The sequence below is a fragment of the Mesoplodon mirus genome, assembly GCF_964341445.2.
Source record: "Mesoplodon mirus genome assembly, chromosome: 15".
Classification (NCBI taxonomy): Eukaryota; Metazoa; Chordata; class Mammalia; order Artiodactyla; family Ziphiidae; genus Mesoplodon; species Mesoplodon mirus.
In genome coordinates this window covers 43,111,722-43,132,058 of record NC_138991.1, presented here as the reverse complement: position 1 = coordinate 43,132,058, position 20,337 = coordinate 43,111,722, and the positions used below count along the sequence as shown (strand labels likewise).

The 20,337-nt window shown below is 55.2% G+C and overlaps 1 protein-coding gene across 3 annotated transcripts; it reads left to right on the top strand.

The window, feature by feature from the left end:
• Positions 1-315: 315 nt before the first annotated feature.
• Positions 316-18,966, top strand: FBXL19 (F-box and leucine rich repeat protein 19). 3 transcript variants are annotated; one of them, XM_082645608.1, is made up of 11 exons: positions 316-635; positions 1,947-2,147; positions 3,549-3,692; positions 3,814-3,900; positions 3,994-4,212; positions 4,713-4,745; positions 6,018-6,529; positions 13,226-13,389; positions 13,479-13,640; positions 18,207-18,425; positions 18,534-18,966. In XM_082645608.1, the coding sequence occupies exons 2-11, from the start codon at positions 1,971-1,973 to the stop codon at positions 18,710-18,712; spliced, it is 1,896 nt and encodes a 631-aa protein (XP_082501734.1). In that variant the 5' UTR covers positions 316-635; positions 1,947-1,970; the 3' UTR covers positions 18,713-18,966. The 3 variants fall into 3 exon arrangements, with proteins under 3 accessions (XP_082501734.1, XP_082501732.1, XP_082501733.1); XM_082645606.1 differs by having other exon boundaries at positions 4,713-4,874; XM_082645607.1 differs by lacking the exons at positions 18,207-18,425; positions 18,534-18,966 and adding an exon at positions 14,836-15,146 and having other exon boundaries at positions 506-635; positions 4,713-4,874.
• The last annotated feature ends 1,371 nt before the right edge of the window (positions 18,967-20,337 follow it).

Genomic DNA, 20,337 nt, shown 5'->3' with positions numbered 1-20,337 from the left:
GCAGGCTGGGGGGGCGGGGCCGAGCAGCTTCCTTCACCCCCCTCTGCTCGCCCTGTAGCAGTCGGGCAGGGGGCCGCAGGCCAGGGGCGGGCCCAGGGGAGGGGGGCAGGTTACAGGGACCCCCCCCTCCCCGGGAACCGGCGGTGGGCGGGGCTTGAACCCCGGAAACGGTGCGGGGGCCCAGGCCTGGCCCAGGACCCCTGGGCCGTGGGGGCCGGGAAGGGGCCAGTTAAAGGGCCAGGGGCGCCGGGGAGAGGCGGGGCGGGGTGGGGGGAGGGGAGCTGGGATTCGGACCCCCGGACTGAGTGGGGACCGGGCAGAAGCTGTACACCCTGCGCCCGAGGAGCCCCCGTTGGCCTGGGGGGGCTGAGGGACTAAGCCCCCCAGAGCAGGACCTCCCCCTGGAAGGGCCGCGCCGCAGCCCGTGGGAGGGCCTCGCCCCCGGCGCCCCCCATCTCCACTCGCCGCCGTCCCGGCCTCCGCCGGAGGGAGGGGCCGAGCGCCCTCGGGGGGCCGTGGACCCCGGCGTTCTGAGCGTTTCGCGCCCCGTGCCGCCCGGCCCCCCCGCCGCCGATGGCCGCCGACCCGCCGGGAGCTGCCGAGAAGGGAGAGATGGCTCCCGGGACACGTGTGAGGTGGGTTCATGCGGCTCCGCCTCACCCCCAGACCTGGGCAGCACCCAGTCCCATTCATCCTCAGCCCGGCCTCTCTCTACCTTACCCGCCCCCAGCCTCACCCTCTCTTTGCTCCAAACTCCTCATCTCCACCCCTCCTTCCTGTTACCTCTCAACCTTGGGGAACTGGCCTTCCTTCCTAGACCCTGCTTCCCCTTGCAGACCCCCATCCCCGCCTGCAGTCGCCGCCCTCCAAGGCCCCTCCCCTGGAGCGCTGGAGGGCCCCTTCCCCCCATGGATGGGTCTGGAAGTCCCTGGAAAGGGGGAAGCTGGAGTAAGACTCTGGCCATAAAGAGACCCTCCAGGCCTGCTGAGTCTCTATGGGATCTTGGAGGATCTGGTTTCCATGGGAAGGGGAGCCCAAGGGATTCTAGACAATTAGGGGTGGAAAGCAGCTTGGGAAGCTGGGGGGGTGGTGCACATGTAGGACTGAGCCCATCTTGAGTTCTGTGGAGATGTCAGGCTGGATTCGACAATCCCAGGGAATCTGGGAGATTGCCCAGGTTGACCTGAGAGACCCATGAGGAGGCTGTCTTAGAGCAGACGGAGCTCCGTGGGGAGCAGAGTTGAGATTTTTGGCTGAGGAGGGGCTCTGCAGCAGCATCTCAGGGAGCGTTTCCGAGCACTGGGAAGTTGGGCAACACAGTGACTCTTTAGGGACTGGGTTAGGGAAGAAGGATACCATTGAATCTGGTGAGGAAATCTAGATTTTAGGGGAAGAGAGATTGGGTGTTAGTAGCTAATGAAAGAGAGAAGAGAGGGAGTAGGAAAGGTCTGGAGCTTCCACCCAGGAATCTGTGGGTATTTGGGAGCTAAATCTGGGGCATTTTAGATTGGGGAGCGCATGGGCTGGCGCACATTTGGGTAACGGGAAGAGTTGGGACCTGTCTAAGGTAACTCCACAGACAAGGAGCCTCTGGCTTTCCAAGGAGCTTTGCTGTGGGGATGTCAGTGGAGAGGGCCCACGTCCCTCTCAGTGTCCTTTCGTCCTCCCTGGCCTAGGCAGGGGGGCACGATGAAGTGTCAGAGCAGGAGTGAGCTCAGGAAGCCAGTTCTCGGGCCTCCCAGAGGGCCTGGGTGAGCTGCTTCAGGGAGAGAGCGGCCTTGCCTAGACGGAGTGGTTCCCCTCACCCCCTGCAGGAGGGACACCTTGTTACTTGTCTCCCTGGGTAGGAAGCCAAGCTCTGGCTGCCTAGGAGTGGGGGAAGCTGCCAGGAGTCTCCCCGGCCAGGGCCCCGGTGGGCCCCTGACCTTGCCACCCTCCACCCACAGCCCTCGGCGTTGCTGACGCCCCCAATGTCGTCGAGCAGCCGGGGGCCGGGGGCCGGAGCGCGCCGACGCCGAACCCGCTGCCGCCGCTGCCGGGCCTGTGTGCGAACTGAGTGCGGGGACTGCCACTTCTGCCGAGACATGAAGAAGTTTGGGGGGCCCGGGCGCATGAAGCAGTCGTGCCTGCTCCGGCAGTGCACTGCCGTGAGTTCTGCCCCCACCGTAGCGGGCACGCCTGGGGCTCCGGGCACCTTTCCCCAGCCAGCCCCAGCGCCTTTCTTGGTGGCTGGGGGTGACTCCTTAGAGTGTAATGTAAAGTTGCTGTTTGTTCACTCATTCATTCACTGGCTTGTTCAAATATTCGCCAGGCCCGTTTTTGTCCTCAGCTTCAAGCTGGGGCCAGCGTTAGGGTGTACAGAAGAATCCATCCCACTCTGTACCTTCACGCTTTTCCCAACTTTCAGAAGTACAGACCCACAGAAAGCTCAGGCCCTCTTGTACCCCTTCCCAGAGCTGGCCCTGTGAATAGGTCTTTGCCTTCTTTGGCGTCCTTTTCACCTGTTAGAGTGGTCTTGGATTTGAGGCCAGTCTTACCCGCTGTGTGACCTTGAGCAAAATTACTTTGAACTTCAAGGTACCTTCTCTGTGAAATGTTTCCTTTGCTGAGTTGTAAAGGTTAAACAGCATGGATATGAATGTACCTGCTACAAGGCCCAGCACACAGTAGGTATCCAAGAAACATGGGTTTCCTCCCAGCTTCCTCATCCTTTGAGCTTCCCAGGGCTCCAGAGAGTGGTCCTTCCCCAGCAGCCATGAGGAGCCAGCTGCATCCTATGTCCCCCTCATGCCGCCACCTCCCTTTTTTCCTGCAGCCACTCTTTCCTTGTTGGTCTCTTTACCCCACAGCCCCTCCCTTTTCCTCCTTTCTCCCCCAACCCTTGCCTCACTTTCCTTCCTTCTTCCCCACCTGCTGCTTCCTTGAGCCTGCCTCACAACCTTCTCGATATGACTCAATATTAGCACTGATTTCCCCAAAGTCATGTTGTCTGAAGGCCACTCTCCTTTTTCTAGGGCCAGGCAGCTGTCTTTCGTGTTCCCAGGGGTCTTGCCAAAATTGGGTTTATTGTGGGGTCCAGGGCAATCCTTGCGCTGCTCACTGAGCAAACTCAGAATCACCCCAAGCTGCTGCTGTGTTCCCTCCAGCCCTCTCTGGGTATTATGGTCATGCTTGCCTATAGTCTTCTTCCTTTCCCAAAGCCAGCTACAATTTCAGGGTCACAAAGGCCCTGGATCCAGATGCAACGATCACAGCAGTAATAACAGCTATGTATGAACTACATTTCCTGCATTATCTCATTTTTATGACAGTCTTGCAAGAAAAAAATTCCTAGCCCCATTTTACAAATGGAGAGACAGAGACGTAAGGAGGTTAAATCGGTTGGTTGCTCAAGGTCATACTGCCAAAAAGGAGCAAATTCAGGATTTGACCCAGCTTGGCCCACGGGTTCTGAACCTCATCCAGCAGCGGGCCAGGATCCCCAGAAAGAAGGGTCTTTCTCCTGCTGCTTGCTTTTGGGGTCCCTGACGCCCTCTCTCCCCCGACAGCCTGTGCTCCCACACACAGCTGTATGCCTCTTGTGTGGGGAGGCTGGGAAGGAGGACACAGTGGAGGGAGAGGAAGAGAAATTTGGTTTGAGCCTCATGGAGTGTACAATCTGCAACGAGATCGTCCACCCTGGCTGCCTGAAGGTGATGGCCCTGGGAACCCTGGAGGCTGGGGTAGGGCAGATTGTCGGGGAGCAAGGAGGTGGGCTAGGCTGCCTCTGAGTTTGCTGGCACCTGACATCCACTCCCTGCCCTCTGCCTGCAGATGGGGAAGGCTGAGGGTGTCATCAATGCAGAGATCCCCAACTGCTGGGAGTGCCCTCGCTGCACCCAGGAAGGCCGGACTAGCAAGGTAGGGGCTGGGGCTTGTCTGGGTGCTAGGCTCTGGGTAGGCGGGAGGTTGGGGATCTGTGCAGAACCTCACCCCCAGCTTCAATCTCCCCAGGATTCAGGTGAGGGACCAGGCCGCCGCAGGGCTGACAACGGCGAGGAGGGAGCCAGCCTGGGGAGTGGATGGAAGCTGACGGAGGAGCCGCCACTTCCACCACCCCCACCCAGGCGCAAGGGTCCCCTACCTGCTGGGCCCCCCCCAGAGGACGTGCCTGGGCCCCCCAAAAGAAAGGAGAGGGAGGCAGGGAATGAGCCCCCTACCCCAAGGAAAAAGGTGAGCCAGGGAGCATGCTCACTAGGTCCAGCCTAAGGGATTCTGGGAGCTGTAGTCCTGTTCCTTTTGGAGGGGAGGGGGGCCCTGGGAGATAGTGCTTCATGGGTTTCCCCCAGGGATTGTAGGGAGATGTAGTTCAGAAGTTGTTGGTGGGAGGATGGCGCGTGCTCAGTATGGTGGAGAGGTACAGGTGAGAGGCAAATGGCACTGGACAGGGAAGCTTTGGGTGCTTTAGGGAAGAGGCAGAGAGCATGCTCAAATTAGCTGCTGCAGAGGAGGAAGGAGGGGCTGGAAAGGGCCTGAGGGGGAAGAAAGAGGAGATGAGAGCATGCTCAGTGAGCCAAGACACTGGTTACAAGGTGAGCATGCTCAGAGTTCTCCCTGAGATGGGGGCTTCTGGGATTTGTAGTCTAAGAGGAGAGCATAGATCTTAGTTTTGTGGACAGTGCGGGGCTAATGGCGTCACTCCCTTTCCCCCTATCTCCTTCTTGCCTTGGTAGGTGAAAGGAGGCCGAGAGAGGCACCTGAAGAAGGTGGGTGGAGACGCCTGCCTCCTCCGAGGATCGGACCCAGGCGGCCCCGGCCTTCTGCCCCCCAGGGTTCTGAATCCGAGCCAGGCTTTCTCGTCCTGCCACCCTGGGCTCCCTCCCGAGAACTGGGAGGTGTGCCGGGGACCTCCTCCCTCCCCTTCCCACCTTTCCTTGCCCCACCCTCCACCCTGAAGACAGAAATCTGTCCCTTCCTGCCTACGTTGTCCTGCCCCAGCCCCACTTGGCCATGATGGGCATTTGGGCCCCTGGGAAGAGTGGAGGGGGAGAGTGGGTTGGGGCCAGGCCACAAGAGCCCCGGATTTCCCAAGAACCCTTGGGGTATCGTCTGACCCATTTGCCTTGTCTTTCCAGACCTTAAAGGGGAAAGAACTGAGTTCAAATCCCTGTTCAGCCACTGACTCCCTGATTGGTCTTGGCAACTTGTCAGCTGCTCTGAGCCTCAGTTTCCTCATCAGTGAAATGGAGATGATACTACCTCCCTTACCCCATCTATGCCACCGAGCTGTTTAATGACATTAAAGTAAACGAGCTTTGTAAACTGAAAATGTACTAGATTCTAGGGAAATAAGGCCCAGAGAGGTTTAAAGACTTGTCCAAGGTCACACAGCAAAGCTAGAATTCAGATGTCACTTTGCACTGACACACTGAATGCCAGGGTCTGCCTGATTGTGTTCAAATTCTGCCTCTGCCATTTATCAGTTTGTAACCTTGGGCAAGTCCCATAATCTCTGAGCCTAAGTTTCCTCATGTCTAAAAAGAGTGGCCCAAGTTGCCCACTCCATCCCAGCACTGTGAGGATGTCATGAGTCAGGATGGGAGGCTCCACCCAGGGCCAGACAGTCATTGTTACTCTCACATCATTGAAGAGACACTTGAAATTGTCTGGTCCAGCGTTCCATGTTGTAGATGATGAGAAAGGGGCTTCCCAATGTCACACAGAGAATGGATAGCCCAGCCAGTACTCAAAACTAGACCTGTAACTGTTCTCCACACCTCACTGCTTTTGGAAACTCATAAGCTAGTGAGACCCATAAGACTTAATTCTTTGGATCAGCGCCTTCACGTGACAGATAAGGAAAGTGAAAAGTCCAGAGAGGGCCATGGCTTGACTGAGGCCTCACGTCACTCAGGAGCAGAGCCAGGGCTGGAACTCAGGACTGTCCCTTGGGCCGTTCATCCCTTGGTGACTCCTCAGGGATAGGGGGTGGGGAGGTATGTGCCAGGCCCTAGAACAGCCTTCCTCTCTCTCCGCAGAAACCAAAGCCGCCTTTAGCCTCTGCAGAGGGCCCAGCGGTGCCGTCCCCATCACCTCAGAGGGAGAAGCTAGAGCGTTTCAAGCGGATGTGCCAGCTGCTGGAGCGGGTGCCTGACACCTCCTCGTCCTCGTCAGACTCCGACTCGGACTCCGACTCGTCAGGCACATCCCTGAGTGAGGATGAGGCTCCTGGGGAGGCCCGGAATGGGCGACGGCCAGCCCGGGGCAGCTCAGGCGAGAAGGAGAACCGTGGGGGGCGGCGGGCTGTGCGCCCTGGCAGTGGGGGACCCCTCCTCAGCTGGCCCCTGGGCCCCGCCCCCCCGCCCCGGCCCCCACAGCTGGAGAGGCACGTGGTGCGGCCCCCACCTCGAAGCCCTGAGCCCGACACGCTGCCTCTGGCTGCCGGATCCGACCACCCCCTGCCCCGAGCCGCCTGGCTTCGAGTCTTCCAGCACCTTGGGCCCCGAGAGCTATGCATTTGCATGCGAGTCTGCCGGACTTGGAGCCGCTGGTGAGTGGCCTGGATAGGCCTGGGTTCCATTGCCCACACGCTCCTCGCTTGCTGTGTGACCTGTTACAGATCCCAGAGCCTCTCTGGGCCTTGTTCTTCTAATGATAATGCTTCTGTAGGATGTACATACTGCGGTGTGGTATTTCCGTGTTGACCACATACAGGCTGCATTTTATATATGAGCTCACTGAACCCTCACAACTTTGTGAGGTGGTACTGTTATCCTATTCTTCAGATGAAGCTGAGGTCAAGGTCATGTGGAGAGGAAGCAGTAGGACCAGGAATCTGAGCCCAGTCCTTCTGGCTCCAGAACCTTTCCTCTTAATAACTGTCATTTATGAGTGCTTAGTATGTGCCAAGCATAGTGCTGACTGCTGTGCCTGCATCATCTCACTTGCTTTTCACCTCCCTCTGCTGAGGACAGTCTTATTATTGCTCCCACTTACACATAAGAAAGCCCTTTGCCGAGTGGCCTCTGTCTTCCCAGAGGCAGCCATATTTGGGCCTCCTGATACCGCTTGGAACTTCTTTGTGGCCCGGAGCCACCACCAGCACCCTCTGCCTACCCTCCTCCCATCTCCCCACTGCTTTCTGAGTCTTGTTTCTACAGAAATGGTGGTCATCCTCCCAAACCCCTGGTCCTCCTCTTTGGTCCTGCCCCTGGCAACCCCCCCACCTCTCCATCAAACTCCTACAACACTCCTCCCTCCATGCCCCCCCACCCCAAAAGAGCACATAGAGGCTTGCTGCATGTTGACGAGCCTTCATTCACTTTCATGTTCCCATGAAACTGTTCAGGGCAGATACTGTATCTGTTTTAGCTTCATGTTCTCAGCACAGGACAAAGGGTAGTGTAGGTGCTCAAAAACCATTTTATTAAGTGAGTAAATCCAGACTCTTTCCCAGGCCCTTACTGTGGGCCAGGCATCCTGTTGGGCACTTTGCAAATATTAGCTGATGTGTTCCTCATAATAACAGCCCTGCGAGGTGGGGGAATGAGGGACACCTGAAAGCACAGTGCAGTTAGTGGCTGACCTCAAACCCCAGTCCTTTTCCTAAGGATTTTGGGGTGCTTGTTCATACTTTCTGGTCTCCGTGGAAGCTATAGAGCTAAGAAGAGAGGAAGGTAGGCTCTGGAGGTAAATTACCCGTAGGTGAATCTTCCTCTTCTTCTGATGAGCTGTATGCTATCAGGCTAGTTCCTTAACTTCTCTATGCCTCAATTTCTTCATCTGTTAAAACAGGGGAACCAAGGCATTTACTTCCTAGTGTTTTTGTAAGCTAATATACATAAAAAATTGAGGACAGTACTTAGGAAAGAGAAATTTCTCAGTGCCTTAACAGCAATCATTATCACTCACTCAGCTACAAATATTTACTGAAAGCATAGACTTTTACATCCTCAGAACACAGATCTGTGCCCTTGAAGAGCTCCCAGTCAAACTGCAACATAGAAGCAAATAGTTACAGCAGTTGCTGGGGATCACCACCCTTGCCTCAAGTAATAATTGAGGAAATGTTTGCTGAGGCCTCTTCATCAGGGCCAGCCCTGTGTTTGGCATGTGGGATCCAGAGCTTGAAGAGGACCTGATTTCTGCCTCAAGGGGAGACTTGTGACTGGAGGTGGACAAAGCAGAGAAGCTGGACTGGACGGTGGTTTCCAGCTTGGGCCCTGGAGTCTGGCACCCTTGGGTTTCATCAGCTGTGATTCCTGTACTTCCTGGATGAAATGGCCATGGGTGGATAGCTATACCTATCAAGGCCTCCCTTTTCCTGTCTGTAGTCTGGGTTCATATCAATACCTTGTAGGGATAAAATGAGGTGGTTCTTGCAAAACACTTAGCACAGTACCTGAAGGGTGCTAAACACTCAATAAAGTAGTGGCTTTTGATGAGAAGGATGAGGGGAGGGCAGAGCAAGGGCCTGCGGGGGGCACAGTGGGACCAGTCAGGAGGCTCTGCCAGCCTAGGGGCAGTGAGGATGGAGAGGAGGGACTGGAGTTGGGAACTTTTTAAGAAGCAGAATGGCTTGGATTTGGTGACTGAATGGCTGCGGGAGCAGCAGGGTGACTCTCAACTGAGTTTCTGGTCCATGAGCCTGGGTGGGGAGCAATGCCATGGCCCAGGCTTGGGAATACTGAGGAGGGGCAGGTTCCAGGATAAAGCCAAGAGCTCAGATTTGCCGTGTTTGGTCTGAAAGGCCTTTGGGCCAGTCAGGAACAAACAGGAGAGAGAGCAGCTGGATGTACAGGTCTGATGCTTAAAAGAAAGATCCAAGTTCGGGAGTTTTTAACCTATAGGTAGCGACTTCAAGGAAGAGGGCAGAAATCAGAATGTCAGCATTTGTGAGTTAGAGAAAGAACAGGCAGAGAGAGATCGAGGGCACGAGTGTGTCCTGAAGGAGAGGTTGAGGAAGGAGTGAGTGATGAGCAGGGTCAGGTGTTGACGAGAGGTCATGAGAGGCCAAGGACCGGAAGTGGCAGTTGGATTTCGCTACAAGGAGGTGTTGATGTCTTTGGCTGTGCTACGTGGGGGTGAGGGCACTGGAGCCAGGTCGCCCTGGAGTTGAGGTTGGACTTGATCTGTTTGTTCTCTGCTGTGTCCCTGGTTTCTAAGATATGTGGCATACAGTAGGTACTGAAAAAATGCTTGTTGAATGAGTGAATGAATGAAAGTGAGGAAATCAGGATAGAGTGTGGAAAGAGGTAGTGAAGGTGGAGTGGGAGAGAAATCTGTAGGTGGGAGAGCAGGAGGTTGCAGGCTTTCCTGTCTGGTGCCTTCCATCTTCTCTTGGAAACGGGCGGCAGAGTGATCTGCCCAGGCGAGCGGAGGGAGGGCGGGTGGACACGGCCTGGGGGAGCTGCTGAGTCTCAGGGAAGAGGGTTGGGACTTTGGAGGAAATGAGCAAGGAAGGAACTAGACCCCAGGTTCAAGGCAGCTGGGGTTAGGAGTAAAGACTTAGAGGTGGACAGATTGGAGGACAGCGCTGGCAGCAGGGAGCCCAGAGAGCTGAGAAGGAAGAACTGTCTTTGGTTGGAGCCAGGAGGCTGTGCATTCCTTACAGGGGGCAGTTTGGGCTGGTCTGGCTCTGTGGCCCCAGAGGGCCTCTGCAAGAGGAAGGTTTTGCACTCGAATTTGGGGATTTGGAGGTGGGCTTAGCAGGGTGCTGACTTGGTCAGGGGTGTTGAGTCAAGGGGAAAGGGACTGGGGTAAGGCATTTGAACATCAAGTTGTACCTCCCCTGGCTTGGTGTATGCTTTGGCCTCAGACTTCTTCTGACCTCTTGCCTAAGTGTCACTCTCTAGTCTAGAAGGAACTTGGCCATGGCTCCCTGTCGCGTTCACAACGAACTTCCACGGTCCTGTTGGACATCTGGACATGAACGGTGACTGCACTAAGCACTTCTTCTTTTTAGAGAAGCCCTTCAGAAGGGTCCTGCACTATCTCCCTTCTTCTTTTTTTTAACGTCTTTCATTTAATTTTTTTCAGTCATTGTTTAAAAAAATGGAAGTATAGTTAAATTTCCTCTCCCTTCATTTTTGCAGCAAACCTTTGAAATAAGTGCTGCCTTTACCCCATTTTATGGTATGGAAAGCGGAGGCCCAGAGAGAGCAAGTGACTTGCCTAAAGTCACTCAAAGCACAGAGGTGGCAGAGCTGAGATTTAGATCCCCACGGCTCACACTCCTCACCTCTGAGCTCTGTGGCCACAGCCGTCCAGCCTGGCATTCCAGCCCTCCTTGCCACAGCACCCCTACCCTGGGCCTCCTCTAGCCTCACCCCTGCCTCTTCTCCACTTCAGAATTCAGGCTCTAGATCCAGACTAGCCTGGTTTACGACCTGGCTCTGCTCCCACTAGTAGCTGTGGGACGTTGAATAAGTCTCTTAACCTCCCTGGGCCTCATTTTCCTTACCTCTAAAAAGGAGACTAGTATTTACCTCCTAGGGCTGTTGTGAGGTTAAATGCTTAGTGCACAGAATGCAGTAAACCCTCAGTGAACACTAGACGTTAGTGCTAGAGTGACTGTCACCGTCATCCTCATCGTTAAGGGGAGATGATGCATTGCCCTTTGCTCCTGCCGCCTCAGGTTCTCAGAGCTCTCCGTTTTCTCTGTGTGCACTGGGCCTGGATACTGGTTCTTCCTCATCTGGAACTCACATCATCTTCCTCCCCTCACCGGAATAACTACTGCCTTCCTTTTTTTTTTTTTCCTGCCGCGCTGCGTGGCAGGCAGGATCTTAGTTCCCCGACCAGGGATCAAACCCGTGCCCCCTGCAGTGGAAGCTCAGAGTCCTAACCACTGGACCGCCAGGGAAGTCCTAACTACTGCCTTCCTTAAAGTCTCAGATCAGGCATTGTCTCCCTGGGAAGCTCCCCCTCCCAGTTTCTCATTGACTCTTATCATGTCCCTTGTTGCCTTACTTACTGTGGACTTAGCTGTCACCCGCCTGTTTTCTCACTGTTCCATTCCTGGACACTTAGTATCAATAGGGCCCTCAGTGACTGTTGGCTGCCACTCTGAGGTTTAAACCCAGTGTTCTGGTCATCTAAGGGTAAAGGGACAAATTAGCTACAGCCAGGAAAAGTCAGGAGAGACTTCCTGGAAGAGGAAGCACTAGAGCTGAGCCCTGAGTGATCTGGGGTGGTTGGCATTTCTGTCAGTCACACATGTGCCCAAATGTGTTGGCACCAAACAGCGTCTATAGACGGGCAGGTGGTTTGGCCTGGCTCTTGTGGAGTATGATATAGAAACAGTTGGTGGTCTATGTGTGCCCCCAGGGGGAAGGGCTCCCTTCTAGCCGTGGAAGATACAGGAGGGTTTCAAGGTGGTGGCGGCAGTTGAGCTGGAACTCAGGACTGGGTTGGAGTGAGCAGAGAGAGATTTTGGATGGAGTAGGATGGAGAAAAGGGGCAGGACCTAGGGTCAGAAGCTGGGTTGAAGGTGGGTTATTTTGGGGTTTGTTTTTTTCCTTTTCCTTTTTAGAATTGGAGAGATTTGCAAATGTTTATTGGTTGAGTGGAAGGAACCAGGAGAGGGAGAGGCTAGAATGCCAGAAGAGGGGGGAAATGGTAGGAGGTGGCAGGTGGGACAGAGGGATGGAGTTGTTCAGATTGAAAGGCTTAGTGTCTGTGCTTCCAGCTTTCCCTAAAATGTCACCCGGGGCTCCGGAGTGTGCCTGGCAGTTGTAAGTGGCACAAAAACATGGCTTAATCCTTCCATTATTGATAGTTTTGAAAAGGAAATCTCTCCATTGGGGGCTATTATATCTTTAACACCTTTCTAATGCTTATCTCCCTGTTTAATAAAAACAGTCCTTAGATGGTAGCCGAAAGCCACAGCAACACCTAGCTAGAATTTAGTAACCCTGGCCTGTTATTATGGTGTTTATTTCTAAGGTTAACGTATTTATGTGAAACAATACTGGTTTTAAGTTCAAAGAAGACAATCAATTTAAACATAAATTCATGTTCTGCACATGAGTGAATAGCGAATGACTAGAGTTTGGGCATCACTGCCCCAGCCCAGGGCTTCTTGAAGGGAAAGCCTCCAGAATGGGGGCTGGGAGGGAGATAAAGAGACAGCTTCCCGCATCCCTCCTCACCCTTGCTGCTTCAGACGCAGTTCATCTAGCCCAGTGGGAATTTCCTGACATGGCTTTGAACTACTAGAAGAAACTTTTCAGACTGAGTCTTGAGGAACTTCAGTGTACTACAAAGTATTAGTAGATGACCTTGGGAGAGATGGGGAAGGGTTCCCTGGTAAAATAAGTTTGGGAAGCCCTTCTCTGGGTCTCTGCATGTTGGACTAGTCAAGGCTCTCAGAAATGCTGGGATCAGGATCAAACAAACCTGTTTCACTTTGTTGAGGCCTCATTCGTCTTTGTAGTTTCAATACCTGGGACCTACTAGGCCTTCCATAAACACTGACTGAGTGAATAAATGGGAAGCCATAAATGAGATGTGTTGTAGGGGGTGCTCTGTGGGAGCTTTGAGTGGTTCACACTGGCTTGGCATCATCCATTCATGCAACAGATGTGCAACAGGTAATGTACTATGCACCTGGCCCAGTGCTGGGCACTGGGGCTGCTGAGGGGAAGAAGCCAGGGCTGCCCTTGTGGAGCCTCCATTCTAGTTGGAGGGATACAGTAATCAAAGAGAGACTAGGGCTGTAAGTCAAGCCTTGGGCAGCTGGTTCTCAGGATGGGCAGACGCGGATCAAGGGCAGAAATTAGTAGAGGATGAGAAGTGCCCACAGCCACCATAAGAAGCCCAGGGTAGGGGATGGGGGGCTGCTGAAAGATCTCTTTGGGCCTCCATCAAATACAGTGTGTGTGTGTGTGTGGGGGGGTGTCTTTGGCAGAACGGCAGAACGCTTTAGCAGCTGTAAGGCCCGCTAACTATAGTAACCCCATTTGAGCTTACAACAACCTTGTGGGCAGGCTGATTCTGGACTGTCATCTCTACAAGGCCTCTGAGGCTCAGAGAGAGGAGTGGACTTGCCCAAGGTCTCACATCCAGTTAGTGATGGAATTGACCCCTAAGCCCAATGCTCTTGGCCTGGGTCCTGGAAGCCCTCCCCGCTATCTTATATGGACGAGGAGAGAGCTGGGGTGAACCTGTTAGCATGGGGGTGGGGAATTGTGGGCTCCCTGAGAGCTGAGGACTGAGGTCTCTGTCTTCCCCTTGTGGCCGACAGGTGCTACGACAAGCGTCTGTGGCCTCGAATGGACCTGAGCCGGCGGAAGTCACTGACCCCGCCCATGCTTAGTGGTGTGGTTCGTCGCCAGCCTCGAGCTCTGGACCTCAGCTGGACAGGTGTCTCCAAGAAGCAGCTCATGTGGCTTCTGAACCGACTGCAAGGTAGTGCCGGGTGGTGAGGCGGGACTGGGGGAGGAGGGGGACAGACCTCGGACGGAGTCCTCCTAGCGCCAGTTTCCCGATGCCCCCAGGCCTGCAGGAGCTGGTGCTCTCTGGCTGCTCCTGGCTCTCCGTGTCTGCCCTGGGTTCAGCCCCACTGCCGGCCCTGCGGCTCCTGGACCTCCGCTGGATCGAGGATGTTAAAGACTCCCAGCTCCGAGAGCTGCTGCTGCCTCCGCCAGACACCAAACCAGGTGCGGCCTCTGTTCACCCCTCTGTCGAAGGGGTCGGACAGGGTGGGGGTATGAGGCCTCCAAGGTCTCTTCTGACTCCTGCTGGGTATTAAAGGATTTGAAGAAAGGACAGGACACATGAGTTTGAGTAGACAGGCCCTGCTTGGCCATTGTTCATTCGTTCACTCTCCTGCTGTGTGCTGGGCCCTGTGATCAGAGCTGAGGGAACAGGATGAGGAGGATGTAGCCCCTGCCTTCTAGGGGGAAGATGATTATGGGATGAAACACAATATAGGACAGGAGGATGATACAGAATTCTGGGAGAAGCCAGGGGATTGTGAGTGAAGTCTCTGGGTGTGGCGGGCACTACTGGAGAGCCTTCGCCAGAGGGAGCAGCGGTGACCGCTGTGGAAGAATGCAGGCCCAGTGTGGCTGGTCAGTTCCATTTGTCAAGAGGAGCCAGAAATAAGGATTTTCTGTGAAATATCCTGGTTTTTAAATGATGGCAATTAATTCAGATTCTTTTAAAATTCATGTGTGGACCCAGCAAAAATATGACTGAGCAACAGATTTGGCCCCTAGATCCTCTTGTCCTACAGTAAAAGGATAAGGATTTTGCTGAGGGAACAGAGCAGAAAGAGGGAGCCAGTTGACTTGGGAGGTTGTGTGGAGGTGGTAGTTTCATTTCCCAAGTCAGACCAGCCACCTCTTCACCTGGTCAGGCCCAGGTCCTCCGCCAGGTAAAGTCAGCTTTATGGCATACGTAGTTCTGGGTCTGGCCCTATGTAGGGCCCTGGAGACCTCAAACTGTCAGACCCATTCCCCGCCCGGGTGGAACCCCAGTCATGTGGAAGAGAGAGACCCAGAAGTAGAAGGTTATGGCGTGACATGGTGGGAGCTGTGGTCGGTGGGGGCGAGTGGTGGGCAGGAAGGCAGTGAGAGAAGCCTTCTTTGAGGGGGTGCTATTTGAACTGAGTCCTGAAAGGGACAGCGTTTTCCCAGGGAGTGTGAGGCAGGAATAAACAGTTTTATGGGATGTGAAAACCATATTGGCAAAGGGGGATGCTGGGAACTGAGGCTGGTCAGGTGAGCGCAGGCCTGGTCACTTTGGTGGGTCATATGGAGGTGTGAGGTGGGGATGCTGAGGCCTGGGGCTCTTTGTCTAGCTCTAGCCAGGAGATGGGATACTCACGGCATCTTCTCTGGCCCCCACCAGTCTGTTCTCCATAATGAAGCCGGTGAACTATCCAGAAAGTCAGATCTGTCCACGTCACCCCATGCTCTACACTCGTTCTCATTGCTCCTGGTGGTCTTTGGATGAAGATCAGTATTTTACCACAGTCAATAAATCCTGATCTGGCTCCCACTGACCTATGATGTCCTTACACTTCAGCCACCTCAGCCTCCTTGCCAAGTTTCCTCCAGTCCCAGGGCCTTTGCCCACTCCTCTTTGCTTAGAATGCTCTATCCTCCTTCACCTGATGAACACCTAATCGTCTTTCAGGCCTCAGCGTAAATGTCACTTACTCCTAGAAGCCCTCCATGATCTTATCCCCCATTGAGATTACAGTCCCTCTTCTAGAGAACAGTCCCCTCCCAGCATATCATTGTACAGTTGTGAAATGATTTGATTAAAATTAGTTTCCTCCCACAAGATTCTTTTTTTTTTTTTTTTTTTTTTTGGCGGTACGCGGGCCTCTCACTGTTGTGGCCTCTCCCGTTGCGGAGCACAGGCTCCGGACGCGCAGGCTCAGCGGCCATGGCTCACGGGCCCAGCCGCTCTGCGGCATGTGGGATCTTCCCGGACCGGGGCACAAACCTGTGTCCCCTGCATCGGCAGGCGGACTCTCAACCACTGCGCCACCAGGGAAGCCCTCCCACAAGATTCTTAAGCTCTGTGAGGGTGAGGACAGTCTGCTCACCCCAGCACCTTGCTTTCACAGCTCTCTTTCATGGCTCCCTTCTTCCCACCCCATACCCCTCCACAGCAGTCTTGGAAGGGGAGTAGAGGAAGAACTAGGATTTTCCCCATTTTCTGGATGAGGCCCCAGAGGCCCAGAGGCCCAGAGGCCCAGAGGGGTTGAGAGCCAGACCTGAGCACCCACCCACTGCCCAATCTCACTGGAGTTGGACTGAGCATTGGGAACCATGCGTTCCAGGAGGTGAGAAAGTGCCGGTTGTCCGGCAGACTGACTCCATCTCCTCCTGCTTCAATTCACTTCAGTTTAAGCCCCTTTTCTCAGGAGCTTGCAAAGGTGAGCTGTCCAGGCCTCCAAGGCCTAAATTCTCATTGGGACTTTACACCCACCTTTATCATCTTGGCTCCCTGGCTTCGTGCAGCATTCCTGGAACAAAACTGAAAGTTTTCCTACTTCCTTGCTTTTGCCCCTGCTGTTCTGTGCCTAGCTACACTTCCCTCCCATGTTCCCTCTCCACACATTCAAATGCTCGAAGGCCCACCTCAGTGAAATCCTCCCTGATGCCCACTTCTCCCGCCCCAGCCACACGTGACCTCTCTTTCTTCTGCTTCCCTCTATTGGCTCTTAGCTGTGGCCCAAGGTTGAGGGCATCTGCAGATATATCCCCTTTCCAGGCTCTCAGCTCCTCAAAGAAAAAAAAAGAGGTAGACTTCAGAGCTTGCCAAGTCAGGTGCCCACAGACTTGGTGGCCTGGCAGTTTACAGAAGTGGTGGGCTTGGTGCAGGACGTTAGGGAGTACACCATGCAGCTTTCATCATCAGGTGAAAGGGGTAGCCCAGTGATGACAGAGCTGACAATTTTTCAAGGAAAAGCTCCATAACAAAAATTTCTTTATAAAAATGTCCTTTTGGGAATTCCATGGCAGACCAGTGGTTAGGACTCCAAGCTTTCACTGCTGAGGGCCCAGGTTCAATCCTTGGTCGGTGAGCTAAGATCCTGCAGGCCACGTGGAGTGGCAAAAAAAAAAAAGAAAAAAAAGTCCTTTTATGTAGCATCAGTCACTGAGAAAATTTTTAGCACTATGCAGACACCATAGAACACTTGTGTAGGCTAGCCTCCTGACTTTGTGACATCTGATCTAGTTTATTTAGGGGCTAGGCTGGTGTCTGGGAAGCAGATAGCGGTGTGGGAAGAGTTTGGACTTAGAGTCACAAGGCCTGGTGTCCTGACTCTGTTAATTCAGATCTTGGATAGATTGTTAAGTGATTTGAAGCCTCAGTTTTCTCATCTGTAAACAGGAATGATGATCAGAGAACTTGTTTCCCAAGGCTGTGGTTCTTAAAATGTGGTCTCTGGACCAGCAGCTCAACATCGCTGGAGAACCTGGTTTTTTTTGTTTGGTTGGGTTTTTTTGGCCACACCAGGCGGCATGCGGGATCTTAGTTCCCCAATCAGGGATCGAACCCTGCAGTGGAAGCACACAGTTTTAAACACTGGACCGCCAGGGAATTCCCTGGAGAACGAATTGGGAAAATAAACTCTGAGGCCCCACCTTAGACTACCTGAACTCTGGGGGCGGGGCCAGCTGCCAGGGGGATGCAGAAGCCTCTCCAGTTGGAGAGCCGCTGGCCTAGGGGCAGGCAGCCAGTTAGCTGGTGCCTGGCCCACGGTGCATGCTCAAGCAATGGCTGCTGATGCACGAAGGGAATTAAGTTACAAAAACCAAAAACGGAAATGCAGGATTGTGGTAGATACAATAAATGGAAAGCTTTGGGTGCAGAGATAAGGGGTGGATGCTCTTCTACCCCGGAGAGAGAGGAAGAGGAGACCTCTGACCTCAGACCAGAAAGCCAGGGACCCTGGCCAGGCAGGGGATTGAGCACAGGTGGCCCCAGGCAGAATCTCTTGGGGTAGGGTTCCCTGTGGAGTTTGGCCCAAGTATTTGGCGGGGAGAGAGAAGAGTTTGGAGCTGAGACGGGTGAGACCTTGTAGGAACTGGAATGTTCTACCAAGGAGATTGGACTTCTCTGAGGTGCCCTTGGAAAGTTTTTAGCCGAGGAGGGATGTGGTCCCATTTGCATTTGAGAACGGCTCTCTTTGGATGGGTGAGTGAGGAGGCTGGGGCAGGAGCTCCGGCAGGAGTGGTGTCGCCCCAGTGGTAAAGGGATCCAGGTGGGGACTCCACTGATCATGAAAGGAGAGAGATGTGCCAGAGGAGCCTGCTGGATGGCAGTTCCGTCGGGGATGTCATTTGTTGGATGAGTGACTACATTTTGAGCACCTATGCCCCAATTCCTGGGCACAGAGCAAGAACAAGACAGAAATCCTTGCCTTCATGGAAGTGACATTCTAGTGGGACGAGAGGAAAAATATATAATATGTCAGATGGTGAGAAAAAGAGGGAAAATGCAGGGAAGGGGTTTGAGTATGTGGAATGTTACAGTTTCAGGTGGAGTAATCACGGAAGGCCTCCTTGAGGCAGTGTGAGCACTGGACAGATGAAATGATGTCAAGTTGTGTGTGTTTGGGGGAGAAGAGCAAGCCATGAGCCACGCAGAGAATGCAAGTCGAGGTTCCCTTATAGTGGGAGCAGGTTTAGGGGGTGGTGAGGGATGAGTGTGCAGGGATGGCAGCAGCCAGGAGGCTGACCTCTTCTCTGCCTGCCCAGGGCAAACGGAGAGCCGTGGGCGGCTGCAGGGGGTAGCTGAGCTGCGCCTGGCCGGCCTGGAGCTAACGGATGCCTCCTTGCGGCTTCTGCTGCGCCACGCACCCCAGCTGAGCGCCCTGGACCTGAGCCACTGCGCCCACGTTGGGGATCCCAGCGTCCACCTCCTCACGGCCCCCACCTCCCCGCTCCGAGAGACCCTGGTGCACCTCAACCTTGCCGGTAAGCGTGGTCCCTTGTCTGTCCATCCTGCTAACCTCTTGGTCCCGGTGGTCCGTGCCCACCCGCTACTCACCTTCCTGGTCTCAGCTGCCATTGCCCCATCCCCAGGTTGCCACCGCCTCACGGACCACTGCCTCCCGCTGTTCCGCCGCTGCCCGCGCCTACGCCGCCTAGACCTGCGCTCCTGCCGCCAGCTCTCCCCTGAAGCTTGTGCCCGGCTGGCAGCCGCCGGGCCCCCTGGCCCCTTCCGCTGCCCAGAGGAGAAGCTGCTTCTCAAGGACAGCTAGTTGGGTGCCCCCCACCCTCCCCCAGGACTCATCAGGAGCCTGGACCTCAGGCCTTCATTTCACCCCTGCCAGGAGGCCAGGTTCCCCACCTCATGACTAGGGATTCCTGCCCAGGGACTTGAGCCAGCCTCCCCGCCTCTACCCCCTGCACTGATATCTCTGGGGGTCTCTCCTTCCCATCCCCTCCCCCTTCCACCTGCTTCATTGTCCATTCCCTGGGGGGAGTGGGTCAGAGGTACTGGGGGGTGCTGAGCCAAAGGGATGGTGGGAGGGGGGCAGAGGTGCAAGTCTGAGGGAGGGAGAATGGGGAAAGGGTATCTGCACACAGGATACTGGGAGCCAGGGGGCTGGGGGAGGTGGAGGATGGGCGGGGGGGTGGGGGGCGGGCAGAAAGCAGACCACCAAGGGTTCAGGGAACAAAGACCAGATACTTGGAGTTGGGGGGTGGGGTAGGGGGGGCCAAAAAGGGAAACAAGAGGAGCAATTGGGGATCCAGACGTCAGAGATGAGGGGATTCTGGGAGCCAGGGGAAAGGCAGGGCTGAGTGAGGGGTGGGGGCAGGAGCACCCCCTCGGGGTCACCCCTCTCCTTCCTCCCTCCCCAGATTTCAGTTCCTTCCCCCCAGCCCTGACTCCTTGAACGTCACTGACAATGGCAGCTATTGTGAGGAGTGGGGGCTGCGGGCCTACCCGCTGTTCGGCGCGGCCCTGGGGAGCGGTGAGGGGTACCCCAGCCCCCTACCTGCCTCCCCGCACTATACTTGAACATTCATCTGTACTGAAGTGTTACTTGAACCGGGGGAACCTCGGACCTGGGGGAGCCGGAGCTTGAGGGGACAGGACCAGCTTGGACTGAGGCTGGACCGGTGGGTACCCAGTTTGGACTGGACCACCCCCAGGCTCTCTCTTGCTTTACTGTATTGAGCAGCTCCACCCCTCCTGACCTGGGGTGGGGGTGGGGGTGGGGTGCCAGCCCAGTGATGGGGAAGATGGGACTCCTCCAGCTTGGCTCTTCCCACTCTTTCATCGTCATGGAAACTTGTATCCCATTTGCCCAGGGAACTGCCACTCCTGGTTGCCATGGAATTAGCAGCCAATGGACACCTCCCAAAGCCAGTGCTAAGGCTGGAAAGGGCCCCTCTTAGTTGCCGTGGGAACTTAGTAACAGACTCTCGGCCCTCCCCTGCCCCTTCCTCCACTGTGGGGGGCGGGTTTTGGGGAGCCAGGGGGAGGGGTCGGGGCCAGGTCCCGCCCCTCAGCCCAGGCCTCCCTGGGGAGCCAGGTTGTACCATGTAGGGGAGGGGGGAATCTATCCACATACCTCAGGTAACAGGGAGGTGCGCGGGTGGGGGGAGGGACTGGGCGGACCAAAGGCCGGAGGGGAGGGGGTCCTGGGAATCGCAAAAGGCTTGAGGATGGGGCCGCTTGGGGGAGGGGGAGGAGGCAGCCCGGTGTGGGGCAAGTGGGGGACCCAGCCGGGCTGGGCCCCTGAGCCCCGGGTCTGTACAATATGGTTTGCTATAAAAGTCAAAATCTTCCAGCCGGGGCCGCCGAGTTCGTGTGTGTGTCTGCGGCGTTGGGGATGTGGGGCTAGGGCGGGGATGACCCGAGTGTTCTTTGAGGCCC

Coding starts and splice junctions, on each gene's coding strand:
- FBXL19 (XM_082645606.1), top strand. CDS start 1,971: ATGTCGTCGAGCAGCCGGGGGCCGGGGGCCGGAGCGCGCCGACGCCGA. Junction 3,693..3,813: donor TCCACCCTGGCTGCCTGAAG/GTGATGGCCCTG, acceptor CTCTGCCTGCAG/ATGGGGAAGGCTGAGGGTGT. Junction 3,901..3,993: donor AGGAAGGCCGGACTAGCAAG/GTAGGGGCTGGG, acceptor CAATCTCCCCAG/GATTCAGGTGAGGGACCAGG.